The following is a 20,658-nucleotide window of genomic DNA, read 5'->3' as shown; positions in this document are numbered from 1 at the left end:
TGTTTGTTCTAACTCATAGCCAATAAACAAAGACTGTAATAGTTAGAAACCCTGGTGTTGAATGAAAAAAAAAAAAAAACACAGATAGTGGGATGCAGAAAGGATTGCAAAATACTTGGGCATGTCTTTTGAATTAATAAATCCTACAACGGGGATACTGGGATGACTTGAGACTTGAAAATTTATAAAGACCTTAAGTATTTGTAAAGTACATGCAGTGTTTTTGTAAATCAAGAAATACCCATTCTTTTTGGCTTCCTATTTTTTTTTCCTCTAAAGAATTGCTATATTTCATATTTCAAAAGAAAAAGGTAACTTTTTTCCTTCATATATTTTATTTTCTTGCCTTAAAAAGGAAAGAAGATAAAAAGCCATTTGGCTCTAAATTGGTGGTATTTATAATTTCTTAATATTGAAGTTGCCTCCCTTCAATGTGGGAGTATTCTATACTCTATACAATGTGGTGTATTCTATAGCCCACAGAGTTAAAGGCTGTTGAAGTTGATAAAATGTTTTGAAAATATTATAGTTGGTTTGGCTTCTTGAATCTAAAGTTAATTATTTTCCAGAATAATAAAAATACCTTAATTTGAACATTGTTTAGTCATTGAGTAAACTTTAAAAATTTAGGCTTACAGTTTTATCACAGAAATATTTATCCTATGTACATGTAATCAGTAATTTGAGAGAATGTGGAAAATAGTCACACATTCTATCATTTACATTTATTTTTAGCATAATACCTTTTTTCCCCATTTGTGTGTGTTAAGTGTGCATGTCTTAAATCAACCATGAAGTAGTGATTCAAAATATTAGTAGAGGTAATAGAACAAAAGCATACTTTGGATTTAAAATTTAGAAATATGGGTTCTGGTTATACTCTTAGAGTGATAGAAGTTTGTTAATCTGTTATATTTAAGAATATGGAGTCCGAGAATTAATTTAATTGCTGAATGTTATGCTGTTAGTCTGTTCAGGCTGCTAGGTGGCTTATAAGCAACAGAAATTTATTTCTTACAGTTTTGGAGGCTAGGAAGTCCATGATTAAGGTGCTGGTAGATTGGGTGTCCAGTAGGAGCCCACTCCTGGTTCTCTTTCTTTTCACAGTGTTCTTATATAGCAGAGGGGCCAGAGAGCTCTCTGATCCACAAGTTCTATTCATGAGGCCCACCCCCAAACATCCATCACACTGGGTGTTGAGGTTCAACAAGGGGAAGCAGGGGGGAGACATTCAGAGCACAGCATATACTAAAGATAATAGAGACTAACTTGAATTTCCATCCACTCTTCCACCACCCGGTCATTTTAAGCAGTTTCTAGCCTTTGCCATTTTATTTTTCCAGGGTATCATAGCTTAGTGTGCAGATGAGAGAGGTTTTTCCTGATTCTTAGAGCATCGCTTTTCTCACTTTGTGTTGTCTACGTTTTGTTGAGAATCCACATACCTATATGATACAAACTCTACACATTTTTAAGAATAAATACATGATTTAGGGAAACAATTTGGAAAAAAGCACACAGGTAGAAATAAGACTCTCACTTACTGACCTTAGGCAAGATAACTAGCCTCTCTGATTCCTGGTTACCTCATTTGTAAACTGGGAATGTTAGCAGCTCCCATATCATAGAGTGGAGGGAGCATACCTACATATGTGTGGAACAGCTGGCCCAGTCAGCTATAGCACACAGTAAACAATAAATACTGCATTTTGCACCTTTCCTTTCTCTCTTTTCTAAAACCTTCTGTAATTTTTTTTCAAGTTCATTTATTTATCTTGAGAGAGATAGAGTGGGGGAAAGACAGAGAAAGAAAGAGAGAGAATCCCATGCAGACTTCGGGACTGCCAGCACAGAGCCTGATGCAGGGCTTGAACCCACCGACTGTGAGTTCATGACCTGTGCCAAATCCAAAAGCTGGATACTTACCGACTGAGCCACCCAGCCACCCCTAAAATTTCCTGTAAATTTTAATAAACTTTTTCACCTATTGTAGTTGTCATTTGTCTCAGAAAAGTATTTTTAGAAATTCTGTGTAGTTCTAAAGGTATGATAAATGAGTGTTTAAGGATTAGATCTATAGTTATCTGTAAAAGATCAAATCTATAAATATCTACAGTTATCTATAGATTACATAGGAAGAATATAAAATCCACACTCATTTAACCTCATAATCTCAATATCACATTTTCTGAGTTCTCATTTTCATATTTGTTGAAATAGCACCACAGCCTTTATAGTTAAATGATAGTTTCAGAGAGCACAAAATGTAACCTTCACATTTTCCAGAAACCAAAATCAAAATGATACCTTTTATTATATCTCCATAATGGAGCCATTTTTGAGAGAAGGAGAAAAATCATACTTGAATGATGAAAATATCATCTTGAAGTAACTGTTATTTTTTATGATAGTGGAACTGGTCAGTATCTATGCTTTTCTGTAACATACAACCGTTTGAACTAATTATTTGATCACTTAAGGCTCTGAAAATGTTACCTTCCACTTAAGTAATCAACTGGTTCCTTTGCATTTATAGTCTTAAATTAACATAACCCAAACTGACTTGAGTGTACATGTTAGTTTGAGTTCCTTTGCTTCATAAGTCCCTTCAAGCCCTTTTTATTATCTGTAGCCAGGCTCTAGAGGAAAAATTTTTTTCATATTTGTTTATTTACATAGTCAGCTGCAAGCTCCAATCATCCAAGGCTGTGTAAATGTTTATCTTTGAAAAGACAGGCATACATTTCAAATATAAGGATAAGCTGCTCTCAGTCAGTCAGCACCGAGAGTCCCTTCCCCAGGACACATTTCTGTTTTCCTCTGGTGTTCCCAGTTGAAATGCACTCCTGGCAGCTCGTGGGTCACTATTTGTAATATATATTAGCATGCTTCACTGTTTTCTTTTACTTTTTTTTTTTTTTTTTTTTTTTTTTTGTAATTTTAGAGACAGCATGAGTTGGGGGGAGAAGAGCCCAGGGAGAGAGAGAGAGAATCCCAAGTAGGTTCCACACTCAGCCCAGCTCAGGGCTGGGTCCCCCAACCCTGGGATCACAACCTGAGCGGAAATCAAGAGTTGAACACGCAACCAACTCTTGAGACACCCAGGCACCCCTAGCGTGCTTCGGTTTTTAAGTGTGGTAGTGAAATAGGTAAAGTCAATTAAATATTTGGTCAGTAATGTTGAAGTGTGTTACTGGATCTATAATTTGAGAAAATAATACAAAGAAGTATTGTTTAAAAATGAAAAGTTATAAATCTTTTTAAACATTTTACAAATAGCTTGATTGTTTATTTACTTATGGGTCGGCTTTATAGTTATATAGTTAGCTGTATATAAGACTTAATTACTGATTTTTGATTTGATGAAGTTTGTAAGTCTCAAAGATACAGTTTAAAGGTGGAATTTTCACAGAATATTTTAGTAAAGATTGATATGCAGCGTTTGTGTATTTTCTGTATCAAATTACCTTGCCTTCTGGGGAAAAGTGGCAGGGGGGGAGTAATCCTTTTTTTTTTTTTTTTTCATTTTTCCCCCCTAATCTAGAGCTTTCAGAAGTGTTTTTCTAACATTTCTTATATCTTTTTTGTTGTTGTTGTTCAAGAGACCTAACACATCTTCAGTCATTCTGAAGATCTTTATTGTATATCCATTATAGGCAAGCCAAGCGTGCTAAACCTCTAAGACTGAAAGAGAAGTAAATACTACCCGCTCATCATGTAGGAGGGGAGACAGACATGGAAGCAACTAATGTAGATTATGGCCAGTGTTGTAATGGGGGTGCATTTTCCTTGGATGGAGTAGTTAAAATTAAGGGGTTGGGGAAGTCATGGTTAAGGGGAAGGTAATAACTTGCTAGACATTCTAGAGGGACAGGAATTTTTTGTGAGGTGAATATGAAAAAAGACAGTCTTCATTTTCTACTCTCTAAGCAATTCATTCTTTGTTTTTTGTTTTTTTGTTTTGTTTTGTTTTTTGGCACTATTAGAATGGTTAGATCAATTGGCCTTATATTTGTTAGTGGTAAAATTATGCCCTTAGTTATAAAAGACAGTTACAGTGGTTACAATATGAGTATTTACAGTGGTTACAATGAGTATTTACATATATCTGTTTCATTGTGTTGATATTGTTACTTTGCATGACCTACTGTTTTGATAGTATTAAAGTTTTAGATTTTATTATATCATAGGTGTTTGATATATTTAAATCCATGATCAAAAATTTTAACTGGGAGGTGAAACTGTGAATCTTTAAATCACAAAACATATTATATGAAATAGTTGGTAATGATACAATTGAGAATGAATATTATGTGCTTAGAAATATGGGAAAAAATCAATAAAGCAGCTATGGAATAAAAAATAGCCTCTAATGAGAGAATATTTGAAATTTAAAAGAAGTCCTAGTATCATCTGAACATATGGACATAGTTTTCATGATTAGAGATGCAGTGTTCTGAGATAGATATAGTAGTTTAGCTGGTTGACATATTATTTCAAGGATTTTCAAAGATTGCATTTCAAGCTATTTGTTCAGATTGGTGGAGTAATTCAGATGATAGGCCCAAGTCTCTGAACCCATTTGAAGCCAAACAAGATAGTTGAACACTATCTTTGGACTCTCATTCCAATTTTTTAATGTGCTTCTAGATCTTAAAGTTGTCTTGAGCAACAGAGCTCTACTGTCATTGAACCAGTTACAGACCTGGTGTTGTGTGGATTTTGTTCAGTACTCAGTAATGAGTTTATAATCTCTTAAGTAACTGCTGTTGTTTGCTTGCCCCTCCCCACCTGACCCCTGGGTCAAACCCAGACCCCATTTCTCTCTTTTATATTGTGATTATGTAGGCTGAACGGGGACTACTTTGTTTCTATTTAAGAGATCCAGAAGAAGGTGTAGGGAGTGGGATAAATAAATAAAGCCCGGGTAGTCTGATTGACATTTTTAACACTGTCCCATCCCTGTTTTTTCCCCCTGTACCTGGACTGTTGGTGGAACCTAGAGAAGGAACGCCCTTTCCTGCCTCTATATGTCTAGGCGCCATTCCTAATCATAATATTTTAAACAGCTCTATAGAAAATGAGCATTTTTTGTGCTTATTTGTGTTGTATATTAGCATTCCATGTGACAGCTTTATGGAAACATCTCTGGTTCATGTAAAGATATCTGTGGTCATATAATTGAAACTTTTGTGGCATTCATTTGGGAATATCTGAATTATTGAGCATATGGATAACAGAATAAAAAAAATAACAAAAGGCCTCATAAAATCAGGAGGAGATTTGAGTTCTCTTGAAGTAGGTGAGCTTTCAGATAACATAAAATTTCATCAGTGCAGAATACTTCTGCCTAAGACAGGACTTTTATGAAACATATTTTAATTTGGACAAGGAGGTCATGAGAAAATGGTTCATCTTCCACTGTGATGCAGAACAACTGTTTTTAAAAAAATCAGTAATAAAAATACTACTCCCACTGGTGTTCTAGCCTACATAGGAAACACAGTGCAGACTCAAATTAGGTCTCCACACCCTGATTCCTTTAATGTCTTCTCCCAACCCTTTCTCCCTTACCCCCTATACACGGTATTCAGAATAGGGATTTTTCCTTCTTTTTTTTGAGATAGAGTAGGCAGTTAAGGAAAGGGGTGAGGTGGGGGGCGGGGGGGAGATACCTGCAGTCTCCCCTAAGACCCTCAGGAGTCTAAGCCAGGAGTATAGCTTCATTATAATACATTTACATTGTGATTTTGACCCCCTCCCTGCATGTGGGGATGGCTGTCCTAATCATTCCAACAAGGACCATATAGGGCCAACCCCTCCCCCTGCCCCATAGGAGGAGTCCCTTAGATGATTGCCAGCAGCCTCAGTCAGACCCCTTAGCTGGGACCCTTAACCTAGCAAACATAAAAAAAAGAGGAAAGACAAGCTGACTCCTGTTGCCGTTGCCTTCTGGGCTTGCCTCCTCTCCTACTCGGAGAGGGTACTTTGATCTCAACTGCAACTAATGGTTTGCTCACTTAAGAATTTGACTGTGGATGGAGCACCTGGATGGCGTAGTCAGTTAAGCTTCAGACTTCAGTTCTGGTCAGGATCTCATACTCCCAAGTTCCAGACTCTGCACTGATAGTCCTGAGCCTGCATGGGATTTTCTCTCTCCCTCTCTCTTTGCCCCTCCCTACTCCTCTCCCCCCTCAAAATAAATAAATAAAACTTAAATTAAAAAAAAAAAAAGCATTTGTGAATTCTTTCTTGACCAAACTCAAGGACTGAGGCTGGGAATGGGATTGGCTGCTGATATTTGGATGTACAGTGACATATCAGTTATTTACAGGTCAAATTTCTAATAGCTTCAACCAGCTGGAATATAACCAGAAACTTAGAAATAAGGGGAAACTATTAGAATACCAAAACGTTTGTTTATTAAATGTGTTTAGGTGCAAAAGAGCCCTTTCAGTCCTTATTCTACTTTCACAGTCTTATTTGACATTTTTGTTAAATTAGAAAAGATGATGATAGTTTATGATGTTGAAATAGGCTGGAATGTATGAAGCTTAAAGTCTAGTTTGTCTTTATTTCAAAAACGGCAAACTGAGCAAGTGACAGAGGGATGTACATTTAGGATTTCTAAAAGCTAATGTACAATCATTACACAAATTAGTAGCCAATAGTCATGAAAAAAATGCCACTAACACAGAATGGGAAACTCCAAAAGCAAAGCAGCGTGGAGTTATTTAATGTGGGGGCAAATGGCCATACATTTTCCAAATGTATAGCACATTTATACAAAAATTTCTGCAAGATTTAGAAATATTCTGATACTCTCAACATTTTTATGTTGCCCCCCCCCAAAAAAAAAATCACATGCGCGGCATATATTGGTCTTTCATTATGCTGGGTAAATGAGGTATTCGAGTATAGGATTTTTTATAGTGGTGAGTTTTTTTCTTTTAAATTACAAATTGTGAGATTTTCTAGTGGCCCTTGGGTAGAGATATTTCCTTACCTTTTCAGAGGCCTATGTGAAATTACTTTCCTAGGCACATTAATCCAAAGAAATTATGAAGTCCATAAAGTCCATATTGGCTTAAACTAAAGTTTACTTTATCACATGACCCATTTATCTCCCATTTAAAATTTTCATTTCCTGGATCTTTGAGGCAGTCTAATATGATCATATTAGGCTAATGATTCAAATCTTGGGTCTGATTCTTTGCAGCATTGATCATTTTTGTTACCTGTCATCACTAAAGATTTGCTTCCCTAACTTTTATGTGTGTGTATGAGAAGAAGGAGGTGGGAGGAAGCAAGAGGCAGTGGGGTGGTGGTAGAGCCAGAGTCATAGACAGGGAAAGGCAATCAGAGACAAAAAAGAAAAAATATTACATCTATATCTGACCTTATTAGTAGCACCCCATTCATTTAGAATTAATTCTATACTGTGTTACATCTCTTATGGAATTATCTTTATAACTACTTGTACTGTTGAACTTAAAAAAATTTTTTTTTAACATTTTTATTTATTTTTGAGAGACAGAGACGGAACATGAGCATGGGCAGGACAGAGAGAGGAAAATCTGAAGCAGGCTCCAGGCACTAAGCTGTCAGCACAGAGCTTGACCCGGGGTTCAAACCCACAAACCGCGAGTTAATGACCTGAGCCGAAGTCTGACGCTTAACCTAGACTGAGTCCCCCAGGTTCCCCGTACTATTTAACTTTTAACGTGTATCTGTCTTCTTCCCCCGTAACACTATAGGTGATATATATCATATGTATACTTATGTTACAGGTTTTACTTTCAAAGTTAAATGTATACATGAATGGTTTATTCTTAAAACACTTTGAATTTTGATGTTCACTATAGGAACAACCTAGTGACATGAAGCTATTTAAATTTAGGTTTAAATTAATTAAGATAAAATATGTAGTTCTTGAATTGCACTAGCCTTATTTCATCCGCTTAGTAGCTACATGTGATTAATGATTACCCTATTGGACAGTCAGATATAGAACATTTCTGTTACTTTAGAAAATTCTGTTGGATAGTGCTGATCTACAGATTATCAAATGAATGATGGATTCAGTTTTAATCCATTTAAATCTCTTTAAGAGAAAGTATTTATCTGAAGCATACATGTATTTCTATATGTGTAATATCCTATAAGTCAACCCAGTCTTGAAAACATGGTTTATGAAATAAGATTGGCTTTTAATTAGGATATCAGATTTTGCTAAATAAATGCCTGTTTCTGAGTTACTGCAAAATAATTTGTTCTCAGTTCTATAATCATTTCTTTCATAGTATTGTTTACATTATAGACTGTGTGGCAAATTCTTCATCATGTGGAGAGTTAGGTATCAAGTCCTTGCTCGTATCCAAATAGCAAGGTAAACGTGGTGCAGTGGGGATGGAACGCAGGTGGGAGAAGTCTGCAGGAAGGTGTCTCCAGGAGTTCCTTATACAAGAAACATCAGTGAACTATGGAATATAAACTATATTCATTCCAGACAACTTCATAGAGATGGTTTGGTACAGGATCCATTTCTCACCTCGTTTCTAAATGCCATTCCTTTGATAGTCTAATGACCTTTATTATATACTTAATTTTTTATGACCTTGTGATACAGCTTTTCTTGATTCCTTTTCTAAAGGCATGTTTGTTGACTTTCCCTACATAATATGATCTTGAATTTAGAAGCTCTAAAACATTACATTTTAAAGAAAATGATCCATGTTTTTTAGAAAAAGAATTTTCTATCTGACTGTCCAAAACTAGCTCAGTTCTTTGTGTCCTTGTGGATATTGAGGTGGCAGTTCAAGATTTTTCAATTCAGAGTTAATTCCAAACCCAAATCAGAGCATCATCATAAATTAATTTTAACAAACCTCCACACAGTGAACTATTTGTTGCCTTTGTTTCAATGGAGCCTCACCATATGAGAACATATTTCACCTAGACATAGAAAGAAATCCATTTTAAGCTTGTGAGTAATTGTGCATTCTGTTTTTATATTTATTTATATATGTATAAGTGATATGCCCTGATGGTTCATTATGGAGAAAAAAAAAGCTTTAAATAAAAGTAAGTTTTTAAAAATTCCTGATACAGGAAGCAAAAAAGCCAGTACAGTTTCTAATTGCCTTTTAGAGTCTCTGAGTTCCCTCATTACCTGTGATTTAAGCTAAAAATGAGGTAATTATAGATAACATCAGTGTTTATCTGGTTGATCTTGGCACCTGCAGTCCTAATGTTGTAGCTTACCCATATCTGGTGCCACACTTTACAGTCTGATGCTGACATACCTAATTTACACTTCTCATATTTCCATTGATTTTTTTTTTAGTTAGATGTTCCTTGTTCTATTTGAATAGTATTTTTAAAATCATACTTAAGATGGCATAAAACTACATACTCTTTTACTTGGAATATTGGATTTATGTGCAGTCCTTTCATTAGTAAAAACAACTAATATATTTCCATACAGATTTAAAAGTTTATTGTGTCCTTTTACTTACATATCTGATAAAGCAGTTATGGGAATTCATTGTCAGTTGTTTCAAATTTGCCATGTGCTTTAGGATCATAAAACTGTTTTCTTACCTTGTGCTTTCACACCGTCAAATATTCTACGCATCTAACTCTGGTCTCATTCTGCTTAAAGATCACCTTTATTTTAGCCTGGCCTTTAGTGCTGCTATTACTCTAGTCAGGTCTCCAAAAATGAAATGATCGAGGACTAGCTGACCTTGTAAAGTATGGGATCATCTCTGCGGAGCTCCTTCACCATACCACCTCCTTACCATTCCTCCCTCTTAGGTCTCCCTTCTCTGTGACCTGTTGCAGTTCCCCCGTGGTGATAGTCCCTTGTACCTTCCCCTCAGCAGTTTCTTTATCAGTGAAAACCAGAGTGTCTCCTCTTTACCAAGTATTGGAGATCCTCAGTACTCGACGGGATGTGGTCTCTGAATTGTTTTCAGTCGTCGTAGTTGTTTGAGTTTCTTCAGTTAGCCCCATAGAGACATTGCTCCCTGCCCAAGTAATGCATGAAAATGGGTTAGAAATCATCATATAAAATAGACATTATAAAATTGTTTGTCTAGTATGTCATCATGTGGACCAATTAGAAATTTTCTAGTCCAGGATTGCCACATAATCAAGGAATTTATGCATTATTTAGGTTACCAAAGTACTTAAACAATTAAATATAGAAAGTACTAACTAGTTTTATACCAATTTTATGTGCATATCTTGGGAAAATACTACATAAATATATATAATTAGAAATAGAGATCTCTTTATGATCATGCAGCTTATCACTGCATATTGTAGTTGATTTCCATATCAAAAAACAAAAACAAAAACACATTGCCAAGAGTCTTAGCTACCTAAATAGGTATTCTTGGAGGAGAGACCTCCTTCAATTGCTGCTGCAAAAGTTGATGTCATTTACTTAGAAATAACTTCAACACTCAAGGCCAGCATTTTTAATCAGTCACAGTGTTCTTCTCTGAGGAGCCCCTGGTATCCTCAGAATCCTTCTTGACACAGTGCTTCCATGGTAGTCACTACCAATCCATTACCATTGGCTGCAGAAAGGAAACCACTATTTGCCTTTCCCACCTTAGATGCTGGTTGTTTTTAGGGACCCAGTGCCTGCAAGGCTTAGTGGTTGCCACTAGATGGCACAAGTGCTTTGTCAAGGGAGTCCTTAAGGCCCAGGTGTCTCTAGAATCTGTTCCCTTAAGTGAGTGGTTCCACACCTAAATACCCCAGGTTGTTTTTAACCACTCACAGGAGCTATTGACTTATTTTCTCAGTCCAGCTGGTGAAAACTTATCTCTGTACCCTTGGACTCTGTACCCTTCTCAAAAACTAGAAGTCTAAGGAAGAAAATCTGAGGTCATATTCTTGTCTTGCCTTCTTGTGAGAGGCCATTTTTATACTTTGATGTCTACAGTATGTTTCCCTTTTAATGTTGTTTCCATGTTATTCCAGGAAGATGCTTTTACTAATTCTTTTTTTTCCTTCTTATTCAATTTTTCTGAGCCTTAGTTTCCTCACTGATAAAGAGGGGTTAAAAATATACACTGCAGGAGAGTTGTTGTAAAGGTTGAAAGTGATTTACTTAAAATATTATATATTTTAACATATCAGGATCTTTTTTTAGCATTTTAATAGCATCATTGTCAGATTTGGACTGTTACAGGCACACTGTATACTTTTTTTTTTTTTTTTTGATATAAGAGAGAGTTTAGGAACTACCTCTCTTTTGTTTTTGTTAATTAATCTGAAAAATTCCTTCACTGACTCCTAAATAACTTATTCTTCCACGTCTTGTTCTGAGTTCAGGAGTAGTTCGCCATTTGTATTTGTGATTGTAAAAAACTTGTATTTTGGTTCAGCTTGGACTGTTCAAGCTCTAACAGCCCAGCTCTTGGGGTAGCATTTGAGTACCTCTAGTGCTACTATTATTTTCTACACGAAGTTTTAATTTTTAGGTGTAAAACTATTTCTTTAAAAAAATTTTTTTTAATGTTTATTTATTTTTGAGAGAGAGAGAGAGAGAAACAGTGTGAGTGGGAGAGAGGGAGATACAGAGTCCGAAGCAGGCTTCAGGCTCCTAGCTGTCAGCACTGAGCCCGACGCAGGGCTCGAACGGAGGAACCGTGAGGTCATGACCTGAGCCGAAACCGGACACTTAACCGACTGAGCCACCCAGGCACCCCTGTAAAACTATTTCTGCCCTCTCTGTACTACCAGAGTGCGTCGCCTTAACCATATTATTACTGGTTTACATAACTTAATGCTTTTTCTGATGTCTGTAAGTGCTAAGCACATAGTAGGCACTAAATGTTTATTGTGTTTATTATTACTCTGTATCACTGTTTATTAATAAAACACTATTCCATAGAGGAGAAAGACAATAAGTTATCTTGTGGCCTCTATAAGTTCCTCTGTTGTTAGGGCTAGTCATCAGTTTGAGGTGTTAAGCCTTAATTGGAACTATAAGTACCATGAATAAATTTAAATGATTGTGAATTCCAAAGATAATGTTTCCATTTCACATGCCTCAGTCTCCTTTTCTCTTTACCCACACTGTAATCAAGGCCTAGGGTCTTATTTAAGCTAACAAATAATTATCCTTCATTACATAAGTAGTATGTAACTTGACCTTAAAAGGCTGCTTAACTTGACAAGATGGCAATGAATCTAGCCCCCAGCTGTGTCTACTTTCGCACTGTCTTGGTACCTGTGAATAGGAGCTGATTTGGGGAGAGGCTGGGGAAGTTGCCTCACACTTCCCTCTCATCTGGAACGTATTGGTGATTTCAGGCCATGGAACTGCATGGTCTTGCACATATTTTGATTCCTCTTGGGTTCAGAATGCATTTAAAATCTGGGCTTTTTGCTTGCAGACCACAAGCTATTTAGACATACATTTTCTGAGAAGTACTCATTGCTTATCTCATCTTTGAGTATTACTAAAACTGGATAAAAACAAAACTTGAATATGAGATGTGGATAATATATGATGACATTGTTGGGAAATGGACAATATATTTTAAAAAATTATAGGTATTACCAATGGACTAGTGTGATAAAAATAAAGATTTCAGTAAACATTTCTTTGAACTTGGAGTGGCTAAGAATTAAGCATGAAAACAGTAGGAAGAGCATCAAGAGAAAAAAATGTTAGGTTTAAATTAGTACACAAATTGAAAGTTTCACTGTGTTGAAAATCAAGAAATTGGGTTAAAAATATGTGTGGCAGACAAAGCTGTGGTATTTTTAACATGAATAACTCCTCCCTTGGACCTATAATGAGGCACACTAAAATAAAAACAATGTTACAATTATTATGAACACTAATATTTATTTTAAAAAATGTGATATGCTGGACATGCTTCTGAGGGCTTGCCATGCATTTTAGTCCTCATAATAATTCTTTGAGGTAGGCTATTATTTCATTTTACAGATGAGGAAACAGAGGCACAGGGAGGTTAAGTAACTTGGCCATGCTTGCATAGCTAGTGAGTAGCTAGTAAATTGTGTACTGTTTCTGTGAATGCATGGCTTTCTTTTTATCCCATGAGTGTGGTTCTGCAATCCATTCTCTCTTTTTTTTAAATATGTTTATTTTTGAGAGAGAGAGAGAGTGTGAGCCAGGGAGGGGCGGAGAGAGAGAGGGAGATACAGAATCCAAAGCAGGTCCCAGGCTCTGAGCTGTCAGCGCAGGGCCCCATGCGGGGCTTGAACCCACAAACTGTGAGATCGTAACCTGAGCCGAAGTCACTGAGCTACCCAGATGCCCCTGCAATCCATTCTCTTAACCACTCTCCTATGGTGCTTAAAATAGGCAAAGGACAAGAAAGGAAGTTTTTAAAAAGAAATAAAGTGACTCAAAAGCATGACAGATTTTCACTTTCACTAATGATACAAATGCACATTAAAATAAAAATGAAACATGACTTTCTCTTATGAATGGAGTGTTGAGAGTAAGACATTTTCACGGAATGGTGGTAGGAATGCATTTCTTCCAGTATGGGGTTGGAGTGCTTATCTCATCTGGTGTCCTTAGCCACTAGCCCTTCCTGGCAGAAGGCGGGTGGGGGCAGGTGGCGGGAAGCAATGCTACAGGGCTGAACTGGAAAGTCTCCTGTTTGAGGCAGTTAGGAAGGTGTCATTGCCTTGGTCACTCTTCTGGAAAACTCTGCAGAAGATACTGCACAGTCAGGTTTGTTTTTTTTAACTGTAGGTGTGCAGTAGGTTGCATTACTGGCCCAAAGAGCATGGTGTCAAGGCTGTCCTTTCTCAAAACGAGTAGGGTCTGGCCAGTGACAGTTGCACGTATAGGAGGCTGATGGAGGCTTGTAAAGGCTTTCTTTTGAGGAAGTCGCACTGAAGAGCTTGCCAGGGTTTCAGCTTTGATAATAAAATTTAAATTGTAAGTATATTGTGGCATTATGAACTCAGAAATTTCATAAATCTGTGCTCAGTAGCCTCAACTGTTGACGAATGGTTCTTGATGTTTAGCTTGGTACAAGATGCAAGGAATTTAGGTCTACTTTCTTTATTCAAACTCAGTAAATGGTTTGGGACAATTAATTTCCAATTGTTTCCCAGTAGAGCAGATTTACTTGTATATTAATGAGGCACAGGTGTTAGGCCCCTGGTGTCTGCGTGCCTGGGAGGCATATTTCAGTTGTTTATCTACTCAGCCATAGGTACTGCAAGGTACTCAAGCTTGCCTTTAACAGTTTTTACAGTGAGGCTTTTTAATTTTTTGATGTTTTTTTTCAAATTTGCCTGCACCTGTTAAAATTTTAAAACTGATCATGTAGAAAGAAGTTGCAGAGATTTCAATAGTAAATAGCACTAAAAGTTAAAGAAAGTAGTCTTCTATTATATTTAACTCCCCAGCCTGACACTAAAGAGAAATGGGTTCATTTAAACAGATATTTCATGTGAGAAGCCAATATAATCAACACTACCCTTTCTGTTGTGTATTTTTGGAGCAGGTATATCTTTGTCAGTGGCTAAAGCCGTCATATATTTATATTAATATTCATTTTTTTCTTGTTTCACTGAACTGCACTACCAACATTTTAGACGAAATGGAATAGCCTCCATAGACATTATGAATTTCAGTAGCTGGCATAATTATAGCGATCTACATATTCATTAAATCTACAGAAGAACTGTGTCCAAAAAGACAGCCATGCATTCAGAAACAGTACACAACTAAATATATACGTTTTAAAAGTTGCATTTCTTAGACTTATTTAAAATTAATTTCCTGTAGCACTCCTCTCCAAGCAGAGAATTTTAACAAAGGGATCCCCATGCTTTTGGTTTCTTGCATATAGGAAAGAATGGGAAGAACTATTTGTAAACAACAATTACTTGGCAACAATAAGGCAGAAGGGGATTAATGGGCAGCTGAGAAGCAGCAGGTTCCGCAGCATTTGCTGGAAGGTAAGAAGAAAATATTTATTTACAGTTTGTGGTTGCAGTATATCAACACATTACCTGATGCCCTGGGAGATTACCCATGCAGGGGATCACTGAATTTTCCCGGAGACTTCACTCTCGATTTTTTGGCCATCCATGTTTATCTTTCATAGGACATTTACTAATAAGGTTGAACCACCTTAGTCTCGAATAACTGGTACGGTAAAGGAGTCATTTGAAATAACTATTCTTTCATCTCATTTGATGGTGTGGAATTCAAAGCAACACCTTTGCATTCCCCAGAGGTTTTGGCAGACATCCTTGAAGGTGGGCAGGAGTAGAGGCGGTTTTACTTTCAGGTTCCTGTTGTATCCAGTGCCTGCCTTCATTGAGGCACCTTCCCTTTTCACTTCAGAAGCAGCAGATGGAAAAGATTTTTCCTCTTTCTCTCTTTCTTTCTTTCCTTTCGTTTCTTTCCTAGAAACACAAAGCAAAGGGCAGCAAGAAAGAGAAGTAGAAGAAAATTAGGTCAGTCTTTTAAGAGAAAGGGCCACTGATTACCAAAACTAGTAATAATCTGTAGTTCTCTTTTTAATTACTTGGAAATATTGTCCCTTTTTGTTCTCTCAAAATGAATTAATGCAGGTTTAGACTTATTTCTGAAATGACTTCTACTGAAAGTTTTTTAGGTTTTATCTGCATAAATTAAGCATACAGAGTCTGTGCAAGTAAAGACAGTAAGAAACACATGATGTATTAGACAGTTTTAGATTTAATAATTTAGATTTAATAATTAAAATACATTTTTCTTCTGTTAGATGCAGGCAGTAAAGGCAGGAGACCTGCTGCTAGAATATTTGTATACAAATATTTGTGCCCCACCCCCCATTCCTTGTTGTTTAACTTTCAGTATCATTCGTTTGCTAAAAATAAACTCAAATCTAGATTTATTTTAATGTTGTATTAAACTAAATTAAATCAAATTTGTCTTTTTAAGAATGCTTGTTATTTTCATATGCTGATTGCCAGTTGCAGATTCCATTTCTGCTGTAAAAGGAATCACTTCATTTCTCAAGCTGTGCCCTCAGGTGTTTCTTCTCTGTCCTTTACCTGCCTGTTTTAAGACAAATCTTAAGCCTTGAGATTAATGATGGGACTTTGTGTCTGTCAATAGTCCATTAACATAAGAATTTAAAATGGGAATTATACTTGAACCTCAATGAATTCTTCTTGTTCATTTTTAATATAAATTTGGAGGGGAGGTTGATTGAATTTTGTGGTGTAGCTTTTGTGATCTTGTTTTTTTGGCCTTTGTTCACTTTTTAAATTATCTAAATATGTATATTTCTTAAACATTCCCAAATATACTTTATTGGGAATTGGAATGATATGAATATGAAATACAATGAATGTGAATATCTCTTTCAGTTTTCAGGTGACTCTGTTTGGCATAGTTTTACATGTTACTTGTTACGATTTTTACAAAAGTTTCCTTTTTTTTTTTTTTCTCGACAGCTATTTCTTTGTGTTCTTCCTCAAGATAAAAGTCAGTGGATAAGTAGAATTAAAGAATTAAGAGCATGGTATAGCAACGTTAAAGAAATAGTAAGTTGTACTTTAATTAATATAATTGTTTTCTTATGTATGCTTTCAAGTCCAGATCAGTCCAACTCTGATCTTTGTGTTTTCTTTTTTTCTTTGCCAGCACATCACAAACCCGAGAAAGGTTGTTGGCCAGCAAGATTTGATGATCAATAATCCTCTTTCACAGGACGAAGGGGTAAAGTTCATCTTTATTCATATCTCAACTTCTTTTGCCCATAAGAATATGCTTATGAAACTGGTTATCAATCACCATGAAAGCAATGTTATTTCGTGCCAACTAATTTTTTGTTTTTTACTCTGTATACTATATGACCTAAAACCTGATGGAAATTATTCCATACTGTATTCATCCTCTGTTATAGGAAGTTTATGATGTATTACTGTGGAATGGCACTATGGAGGAGAAGTCTCAGGGGACCATAAGAACTCAGAGTAAAACCAAAGAGCATAAAGAGGGGGATAGAACTGTTTTATCAAGCTTGTAGTGGGCAGTGGGCAGGCTAGGAAAGCCTCTCTTTATGATAACTTGGTGGACTCACTTGGTGATAGATAGGGCTCACTTGGTGGACTAATCCAAGAAGAAAAGTAACTATTCAGAAGTTTTTAAAGAGGGGTGCCTGGGTGGCTTAGTCAGCTAAGTATCCGACTTCGGCTCGGATTACGATCTCGCTGCCCATGAGTTTGAGCCCCACGTTGGGCTGTGTGCTGACAGCTCAGAGCCTGGAGCCTGCTTCAGATTCTGTGTCTCTTTCTCTCTCTGCCCCTCCCCGGCTCATGCTCTGTCTCTCTCAAAAATAAGTAAACATTAAAAATTAAAAAAAAAAAAGAAGTTTTTAAAGATAATGAAAAAGATCAGCCTGTCTCCACTCATATTCCAGTGAAGACTAAGAATAATTACTGCCTTAGAGGTATTGTGTATCTTCTTCGGTCACTGCTCTTAATTCCTGTTTCCCTGCTAACAGAAAATATTTTCCAGCTAATATCCTAATATTAGTGTTTCTTTTTTTTCCTGATACATATAGTTGTTACAACATAGTCTATAGGAGAGCTACATAAAATATTAAGTAAGTTTTAAAACTTTACTTAAATTCACATTTTAGTAGATGTTTAGATAGATCTAAACATCTATCTGGTCATGAAACCAAGCTTTGTAGAAAAACTCCTGTGTCTTTCTTAGTGCATTGGGAGTTCAAGTGAGGTTCAAGTTGAGACCAGTTGGTCCATGGCCCTGCTGTAACCCAAGCAGACCTCTTTGTTTTTGTAAGGGAAGTAGTGGATGTATGGCAGTAAAGCTATCATTCATTTTATATAGATGATACAAAAATTTTAAATATACATACTATACTATATATATGTATCACTGGAAAAATTGATGTTAGTATAAGAATGTGTTTCAGAGATTAGTTTTTAATATTTTTATTCCAATTTCAGGTTTCCTTTGCAATGTGAAATGATAACTCAGAGAAGGATAAATTTGATCATTTAAATTATTAAATGATATCATAAAAGTCAAGCAAAGGTGTGGGATTATTTTAAATAGGTTGTTTTCCTTATTTCAGAGTCTTTGGAACAAATTCTTTCAAGATAAAGAACTTCGATCGATGATTGAACAAGATGTCAAAAGAACGTATGTAGAACTTTCAGTGATACAAATTGATGTTATCTCTTTGTAACTTGGGCAAAATACAAAATCCATAGAGAAGCTCTAATTAAATGCAGTATTTTCCTTGTGTTAAAAACAAAGTTTTTTTGGCCATTTTTGGTAGTAACGATTATTTTCTATCCTTAAAATACAGTTTCCTCTTTTTAAAAATAAATTAAAATATTGATAATCTTAAAATAACATTTAATCCACTTTTCATTTTTCAACAATTTTGAAGTCATGTGCTCTGATTAAGGTTATATTATGTTGTCATAGTACTAGTATTCTTAGACAAATTTGTCTCTTGCTTTACACCTTTGAATCCCTTTCTAACCAAATTACTTTTTAAATGACAACTATTATTTTTGCCCTCCTTATTTCTCTCTCAAAATCATTCAGGTTTGCAAACAAACTCTTCTCCCAGTCTACTTAGTATTTCCCGCGTGCAAGAGTTGTTTACTTAGCACATAGTTAATATCTGTAACTTTTATATATTAGGCTTCATTTTGCTGGATCATGTAGTGGGAAGTACATGGAATTTGTGTAGAAAGGTCCTAAGATAAGTTCTAGCAACACACGGTATAATCTTAGGCAGATTACTTTCAACTAACGTCTTTCCTCCTCAGTGTCCTTTTCTGTAAAATGGGAATAATAGTTAACCGCCTCAAAGGACTGTTGTAGATTAATAAACGTAGTATTTTGATACGTTTACACTTTAAACTGTAAACAATTACATAAATGTTAGTAAATTTCATCTAACCAGTGGGATCTAGGACACGCCACGTATTTGCAGAGTCATGGATATCCCTAGTGCCTTCTTGCCGGTCGTTCTGCAGCTTTGCACATCTACCCCACTGCTAGTTCAGTTCCTGCTAGACCTATTACACAACAAGGTCAAGGCCTCTGGTTCTCTGACATTCATCTCTTTCTGGGTCCCAAACACAGAATAATCAGATGACATAGACTGCTATTAAGATTATACTACATATTGGACAAATCAAATTTTCTATTTTAAAATGAAAATCAGGGCGCCTGGGTGGCTCAGTCGGTTAAGCGGCCGACTTCGGCTCAGGTCACGATCTCGCGGTCCATGGGTTCGAGCCCCGCGTCGGGCTCTGTGCTGACAGCTCAGAGCCTGGAGCCTGTTTCAGATTCTGTGTCCCCCTCTCTCTGACCTTCCCCCGTTCATGCTCTGTCTCTCTCTGTCTCAAAAATAAATAAACGTTAAAAAAAATTTAAAAAAATAAAATAAAATAAAATGAAAATCAGTGGAGGGGTGCCTGGCTGGCTCAGTCAGTAGAGCATGCAACTCTTGATCTTAGGGTTGTGGGTTCAAGCCCCACGTTGGGCCTAGAGCTTACTTGAAAGAAAGAAAGGAAGTTAGGAAGGAAGGAAAGAAGAAAGGAAGAAAGGAAAGAAGACAGGCAGGAAGCAAGAAAGGAAGGAAGAAAGAATGAATGAACAAACGTTCAGAGTATGATAGAACTGTATGTAACTGGCAATGGTGGTAGGTTGGGGAGTGAGAGGTATGGGATCATTTTGATGAGCTGAGTTATCTGGTTAACCAATGAGTAACCGATAATAGGGAAACTACTCTCAGAGGAGCTGGGTGGCAATGCTTGACCTCTAGTATGTAGTTTCAGAAAGTAGAAAGCCATTATACTGGTGCTCAGAAGACACTCAAATATTTGTTAGAAAAAACAAAAGAATGAATTTCCTCACCAATAGTTTAAGTAACTGTATAATCAGTGGCAATAAAGCAGACCTCTTAAAAACAAAATGCATGGTGTATATTGCTGACCAAACAGTAAAGGTATCCCTTTTTTAAAACATTGGTAGGCAGTTATCTTAGAAACTTTGACATCTTCAGCTTAAAGTGGCTAATAAGAAGGATTATGACCAATCTTTCTACTGTTACCAAATGAAAAGAGGCACCATGGCACTGAGCAGAAGCACACACTCAGAGGCCCTGTCGGCCACATTGGCTAAAAGACAAAACAAACAAAGAGCAGGGGAAAATAAAGCTCAGACAGCCAAACCACATAGGAAGTGGCACTGAGAGCCTGTTGATCATTTTGGTTACTTAGCGCAAACATTTCTGCTTTGCTGTGTGAGAAAGTGTTACTTCTTGAAAACTGTGTTCTTGGAACTATTTTTTTTTAATTAATGTTTTTTTTATTTATTTTTGAGAGAGAGAGAGGGTGTGTGAGCGGGGGAAGGGCAGAGAGAGAGAGGGAGACACAGAATCTGAAGCAGGCTCCAGGCTTCAAGCTGACAGCACAGGGCCCGACGCGGGGCTCGAACTCATGAACCGTGAGATCATGACCTCAGCCGAAGTCGATGCTTAACCGACTGAGCTACCCAGGCGCCCCAAGAACTATTTGGTTTTATATCTTCTGTGTATTTTTCATATAAAACTGGGCGTGTGTGTGTGTATAACACATATATGGCTGACT

The 20,658-nt window shown here is 36.5% G+C and overlaps 1 protein-coding gene across 11 annotated transcripts in view; it reads left to right on the top strand.

The window, feature by feature from the left end:
• Positions 1 to 20,658, top strand: part of TBC1D5 (TBC1 domain family member 5) — a 548,599-nt gene that overhangs the window by 283,935 nt on the left and 244,006 nt on the right. For all 11 annotated transcript variants that reach the window (XM_043595489.1, XM_043595488.1, XM_043595478.1 and 8 more), the window contains 4 exons: positions 14,871 to 14,979; positions 16,471 to 16,560; positions 16,661 to 16,735; positions 18,120 to 18,187. In XM_043595489.1, coding sequence (XP_043451424.1) covers positions 14,871 to 14,979; positions 16,471 to 16,560; positions 16,661 to 16,735; positions 18,120 to 18,187 — 342 coding nt within the window. The remainder of the gene's footprint in view (positions 1 to 14,870; positions 14,980 to 16,470; positions 16,561 to 16,660; positions 16,736 to 18,119; positions 18,188 to 20,658) is intronic.

The sequence above is a fragment of the Prionailurus bengalensis genome, chromosome C2, assembly GCF_016509475.1.
Source record: "Prionailurus bengalensis isolate Pbe53 chromosome C2, Fcat_Pben_1.1_paternal_pri, whole genome shotgun sequence".
In the NCBI taxonomy this organism is placed as follows: Eukaryota; Metazoa; Chordata; class Mammalia; order Carnivora; family Felidae; genus Prionailurus; species Prionailurus bengalensis.
The sequence above is the reverse complement of the archived record's forward strand: the minus strand, read 5'-3'. Positions and strand labels throughout refer to the sequence as shown.